This window comes from Austrofundulus limnaeus, unplaced genomic scaffold (genome assembly GCF_001266775.1).
Source record: "Austrofundulus limnaeus strain Quisiro unplaced genomic scaffold, Austrofundulus_limnaeus-1.0 Scaffold32, whole genome shotgun sequence".
Taxonomy (NCBI): domain Eukaryota; kingdom Metazoa; phylum Chordata; class Actinopteri; order Cyprinodontiformes; family Rivulidae; genus Austrofundulus; species Austrofundulus limnaeus.
In genome coordinates this window covers 35344-41783 of record NW_013952434.1, presented here as the reverse complement: position 1 = coordinate 41783, position 6440 = coordinate 35344, and the positions used below count along the sequence as shown (strand labels likewise).

At 41.6% G+C, this 6440-nt stretch overlaps 1 protein-coding gene across 1 annotated transcript in view; it reads left to right on the top strand.

Annotated features, from left to right (window-relative positions):
* The window catches only part of rapgef5a (Rap guanine nucleotide exchange factor (GEF) 5a), a 45112-nt gene that overhangs the window by 35727 nt on the left and 2945 nt on the right, over positions 1-6440 (top strand). Inside the window, exons 12-25 of the mRNA XM_014005633.1 lie at positions 1376-1454; positions 1549-1693; positions 3354-3445; positions 3518-3548; positions 3687-3765; positions 3861-4010; positions 4225-4322; positions 4612-4734; positions 5278-5456; positions 5546-5636; positions 5720-5770; positions 5851-5938; positions 6012-6076; positions 6215-6269. Coding sequence (XP_013861087.1) covers positions 1376-1454; positions 1549-1693; positions 3354-3445; positions 3518-3548; positions 3687-3765; positions 3861-4010; positions 4225-4322; positions 4612-4734; positions 5278-5456; positions 5546-5636; positions 5720-5770; positions 5851-5938; positions 6012-6076; positions 6215-6269 — 1326 coding nt within the window. The remainder of the gene's footprint in view (positions 1-1375; positions 1455-1548; positions 1694-3353; positions 3446-3517; positions 3549-3686; positions 3766-3860; positions 4011-4224; positions 4323-4611; positions 4735-5277; positions 5457-5545; positions 5637-5719; positions 5771-5850; positions 5939-6011; positions 6077-6214; positions 6270-6440) is intronic.

Genomic DNA, 6440 nt, shown 5'->3' with positions numbered 1-6440 from the left:
ACACACACACACACACACACACACACACACACACACACACACACACACACACACACACACACACAAAACTTTGTATTTCTATCCTTATTAGGACTGTTCATTGACTTCCATTCATTTTCATTTATGTCTGACCCCTGACCCAAAATCTAACCTCACAAGTCAATACCTAACCCTAAATCAATTCAAATCTTAATCCTAAAGCTAATCCCTAACCCAAAAATTGAGTTCCATTATATTAGGGCCAGTCTTTGGTCCCCATAAAAACTACTGGTCTTGACAAAGTAGGAATGTRTAACAGAAACAATCATAAAAATGTAACAAACATAAGTACACACACAACTCTTTCACACCAGCTCATTACCCATCTGTAGTGAAGGACGTTTATATTTCATTCATATTCAGTGATAATCTGTTCAGTCTCACACACTCACAGATGCTTCACCCTGCCCTAATCTACCCTCACTAAGACAGAAACTTTGATTAAACTCTCAAAGGCCACAATAAATTCATTTACATGTTGATCCTGGCTGTCTGCTACAACTAGTTTGCATGTTTTAATGTTCAGAACGATATATTTTTATGCTGGAGCACATTTTGCATATCACCTTCAATCTGAAATGTTCATTTTTGCTTGTGTTCTTTTAAGGCCCAACTCTTAAAACTGCAGTGATTTGCCAAAAGAAAAAAAAACTAATGTTTTTTCCACATACCAAAGGAATCCACACAGTGATGTTGATAAGAAACAAGGAAAGCAGATAAAYTGGTAATCTGTTTCATCAAGCTGCAGATAGGTGTTGCTGGAAAGCTTTTGATTGATCTGAATGTCTGATAAGAAATAGCAGGTTATTTTAGATTTCAGTGTCTTTGAATCATTTTAGGGATGGCAAAATTTAAAAAAAGCTGTTTCAAAATCATTGCAAGACCTTTCCCCTCAGCATTAATGGGGTCTCTAAAGCTAATCTCCTAATATTTAATTTTGTAAACCCACATTTGTGACTTTATTCTTCCTCACTGAGCATTAAAAAGCTTTAGAGGTTCATTAAAATCCCCTGAGGGACCYGAGTACAGCTGGATGCTTGGCAAGCTGCTATTAGCATCACTGTTAGAGCATTATCACTAAACGTGGAAGCTCATATTGTTGTTATCATTATTGTTCTTGACTTAAAAAAAATCAATTTTAAGATGAGATAAAATGGGAAGACAGGTGTTTTTCTGTTTTAATTAGCATTTTAAAGCCCTTATTAAACTCATTAACGAAAGGCAGACAGTTATCAAGTAATCAAACGTTGGTTTTCAGTGTACATTAAATTAGATAAATATTGCTTGTGTTGTTGTTTGTGAAGCTCCTGGAAGTGACCCGTGATGTCTGTTTCAGAACTGCTGCTGGATGACTTCCTGTTGACCTACCTTGTGTTCATGTCTACAAACGACCTCTGTCAGGCGCTGCTGGGACAATATCCTTACAACGTGCATGCAGACACTACAGACTGTCACACGTCCTTTTGGTCTCTGCGTTGTGTCTTTTGTCGTCTCCTTGACCACACTCACCTATAGCAGCGCACGCTGCAGGGGCCAGGAGGAAGGCAAAGACGCCCTCTACAGGAAGCGCAAGGTGCTGCGGCTGGTCTCCCACTGGAGCCGGCTTTATAAGGACTTCCTGAAGGAAGAGGAGCATGTCAGGAGCTTCATGAAGGTACGGCACTGGGATTTATTATCACAAACAGTATTTATTTATGAACTGGAGAGCTTCTGTTGTCTTTGTCTTATTAAAAGAAGCTGTTTAGGTTTTGTACTGAATCAGATTAAACTCTTTTAGTGTGACAGCAGCACAAAAACAAAGTGACAAGACGAAACAAGATGTGATTAAAGCCATGAACATCCAGGCACCAGTCGCTTTTTTCCCATCATAACCTGACAGCTCGGATGCAGTTGCTATGGAAACCAAAGTCRTAGGGTTGACAAGGGTATAAGCTTATATGGAGTGTGTAACCCAGGTGATAGTTGCCTAGAAACAGAAATGAGAGAGGCATTGAACTTTTGAGGTTACGGTGTGTCAATGATGGTGATAAAGAGAGGTGTGTGTGTGTGTGTCATTTTGTCCATGAACTCTGAAGAAGCATGTACATATACGGTGTTACATAGCTTGTGTGTGTGTGCGTACATTGTGTGTGCTCCCAGTGTTGGCGCCAAGCATCAGTGTGCTGTTTTAACGGGCTTAACTGTGCAGCATGTTGAACAGGCTTGGACACGCTTCCATGGAGAGAGAGCAATTACCCCCACACGCACCCCTCCCCTCCCAACCCACACACACACACAAAACACACACAGGAAAAAAAACAAGCAGCAGATTACTGTGATTAGCCTAGCACATACACATTTTCTTTCTTTTTTAAATCTTTCTCACAAGAGATAAAGTCCCCAAGGTCAGACTGAATGAGTTATTCATCAGTGTGTGTGTGTGTGTGTGTGTGTGTGTGTGTGTGTGTGTGTGTGTGTGTGTGTAGACGTATGTACTGCAGGGCCTGTGACTGTGTGTTTGAATTTGTNGTGTGTGTGTGTGTGTGTGTGTGCATGTGTGTGTGTGCATGTGTGTGTTGATCTGTGCAAATTTTTACTGTTATGACCTTCTGAATTTTTATGGCGTTCATTAATTCTCCATCATACACACACAGACACCACAAAGCACACCTGAACACTTSACGTTATTATATAACGACCTGCAAACACTGTCATCAGGCTGGGTGGTGTTTATTTATATATATATATATAGTTTTGRTTTATTTTTTATTTCTAGCAAATGCAACAAGAGAAGATAGCTACATTTTGTTAATTATAGCAAATATTTTACAATCTGTAAAGAAAATTTCAAATAAAGAAGTAAAAATTGAGTAGTCATTCTCTGACCTGCAGCAGGTAGCAGTTAGCACACGGTCGTTTAGGATAACAAATGCACAAGACAAGCTGAGTTAGCTTATGTTTAACGTGACAACAAAAAAAAAGTTTTAGGATTTCAATGTGGCGCCAACAAACGTGTATTTTTGCAACATTTCACTTTTGCATCAATAGTTATTTATCGAGGAGAACCGTGGAGTTCCAGCACAGCCTGTAATCCTGAAACATGATTCATGCGCACCTTCGTCTGGCAAAGATTCAGTTTCTGTTTCTGCCAGATGCAGCAGTCGCCTCGCTGTTCTGAGCTTGGTTTTTCTATCAAAAACCGCCTGCATCTCAAACTGCTGACGGTTTTCTACAGGTTGCGAGACGCTGACGAGTCATCTTCACACCTTTTGAGAAAGCTCGACTGTTCCTTTAACGTGGGTCGTAACGTCGTTCCTGTCTCCTCTGTTTGTCAGACGCTGTACAGATGTGTCTTAGAGGATCTGTATGAGTTCCCCACACTGGAAAAAGACCTGAAGGAGTTTCAGAAGCTTCTGCGCCGCAGACAGTAAGATCAGACTGAAATGTGATTTCTACGAGACTGTGTGTGTGTGCCTAACTCCTGTTGCTTTTCTTGCAGCACGGTGGATGACTGCCCTCCAAATCCAAAGGTATGTCAAAGAAACTTTGAAAAACACACCAACGTTAACTTTTAGCTTTCAGACTCTTCATGTGCCGTATCGAATAACATCTGATGGGAAATTAAAAACATAATATCAGCTCTGTTTCTTCTGATTTTTCTCTTGCAGAGTAAACAAATGTATCAGCAGTTGAGTTTGAAGGAAAACAGTTTGCAKCTTCGCAATTCACAATCAGAAACACGAGAAGGTGAGACAAAAACTCCTCTGTTTAAAGTTAGTTTCCTCTCTGTGTGAGATGGTTTTACAACCACTGAATTTTTTTCTTTGATCYTTTGTTTTCAGTGATCGTTTGCGTATACGTGAGCGCTGACTCCTACCTAAGCATCCACACACATCCTGCTCTGGAGGCTCACGAGCTGCTGCGGATCGTGAGCATGAAGCTGGACAGAACCGAGGAGGACATGGTGCTCGCCGTGGTGTCGCACACTGGAGGTACAACGCAACAGAAAACGCACACACAGATACACACACCTGGCCTTCTTATACAGTAATAAACAAAAGGACAACCTCACRCACATGTAACTTATTTATTTCCACATGCTAAGAGCTGTGGTCCTAAAAAACTTTCAAACTTGGTATGATTCACTGTTTTGAAACAGCCTCGTCATCTTTGTCTTCTCTGTCCTGTTTGGACTCGTCTCTGCAGAGCGAAGAGCKCTGCAGCCCAGTGACTGTGTCTATTCAGAGTCTCTGACCCCACAGGGGAAGCTAGTGGCCTGTCACAGGGACCTCACCGAGCTCTTGGTACGTAAACACCCGCTTCTGTTTTTGCATCGGTGTCTTTGTCACATCGGATCTTCCTCAGTTTCTCAGAAGCACTGATGGAAACAAAACATCTTAAAGAAGCCAAGATAAATGTTTGCTCTTTGATACTGTTGGAGGTTTAATTTGTTTGCTGTCGTCTTCCTTTAAGATTACCTTCCCAGCTGATACATTTTGTCAGCAACAAGCAAATTTATACAAAACCATTCATCTTAGAGCCAAATAAGTTTTTTGTGCATTTTAGCTCAGTTTGGTTTGTTTCTGTTTGCAGCCTCCTTTAACAGACTGCACTGAGTTGAGCAGGAGGCCGGTTCGTCTTTTAGGCATCAACACCTGGGATGTGGCAGCAGCACTCACACACCTGGACTGGAGCCTCTTCAAATCCGTCCATGAGGTACAAACACATAAATATACTGTTTGTGTATATTGTACTGCATTTATACATTTCTAATCATAATTTAATTGTGGGCAGCACGGCAGAGCGGTGTTTAAATAGGTTGTTTCTTGGTGAGAAGGTTGCAGGATCTCCTCCCAGCTCACCGTGACCTGGAAAAGAAGAAGCGGGTTAAGATAATGGATTGATTGATGAATAATAATATAAATAGTCGTATTTATACCAGTATTACCATTAAAATAGTTAGGGGGTTAGTTATGTCATTATTCCCAGAAATATAGTTAGTGCTAGCTCCCGGTCAAACCAGTAGCCCCAGTGCATAATACTACCACCACCATGCTGAACACCTGGGCTTAATGACTCACCTTTAACTGTCTAAAATATGTTCAAAAAAAACAAAATTGATGCTTCTGTTTTAAGGGTCGTTAAAAGCATATTATGATTGGTATAAATGTGTAGAATAGAGAGCGTATAACCTTATTATTACTAAACTGTATATAGGTTTGGGTAATTTCACACTTGCTTCTGTCGTCTCCCATGCAGCAGGAGCTGGTGTACTACACTCTGAGCAGAGCTCCAGGTGCGGGTTACACAGCGGCGCTCTCAGTCCTCCTCCAGCGATGTAACGAGGTCCAGCAGTGGGTCATGTCCGAGGTTCTCATGTGTGTGTCGCTCAATAAGAGAGTGCAGCTGCTCAAGAAGTTCATCAAGATCGCCGCTCAGTGAGTTCATCGAGCGCTGCCGTTTGTCCGGGAGYGTCAGGATCCTGTGTGGTTCAACTCGTGTTGTTTCTTCTGTGTGTTGCATGCAGCTGTAAAACCCAGAGGAATCTGAACTCCGCTTTCGCCATCATCATGGGCCTTAACACGGCCGCTGTCAGCCGGCTCAACGTAACATGGGAGGTGAGAAGGAGGAGTATCACTGTTTATTTCAATGCACCATCATTACTGCACTTCCTGCTCTGACTGAACCTCCCCCTTTTCAGAAATGTCCAGGGAAGTTCAAGAAGCTGTTCTCAGAGCTGGAGCTCATCACGGTGAGAACATTGCTGCTTTTATTAGCTAACAATAAAATCCCTCCGAAGCTTTTCTTTTTACTCATTTGTTCGTTTTAAAGGATCCATCTATGAACCACAAAGCTTACAGGGAGGCCTTCAAAAGGATGAAACCTCCTAAGATCCCTTTCATGCCTCTTCTACTAAAAGGTACATTCTACTCACACTGATGCAAACATAAAACACAAAATTAAACCTTGCTAAGCCTCTCTACTGCTTTCAGACATCACTTTTATCCACGAGGGAAATAAAACCTTCCATGACAACTTGGTCAATTTTGAGAAGCTGGTGAGTTGAGGCAGTTCTGTAAAGTTTTTACACCTTACATTATTTTTGACTGGTGAATTAATTAAGCTACAAGTGACCGATTAATTAGATTCTTGGCTCATTCCTAATTAGAAAACATCTTCTCTTTTAATTCCACAGCATATGATAGCAGACACGGTGAGAATGATTCGCCACTGTCAAAGCGACCAACAAGGTGAGTCCTGTCTTTTCTCAGCACTTTACTTTTATTCAGCAAGGACAGCTGAGTAGCAGCAAACCTCTTAAAGCAGTTTGAGATTTGAATTCTCCCAACACAGGGATCTGCAACCTGCAGCTCTGGGGCCACATGTGGCTCTTTGGTCCCTCTACAGTGGCTCTTTGAAAA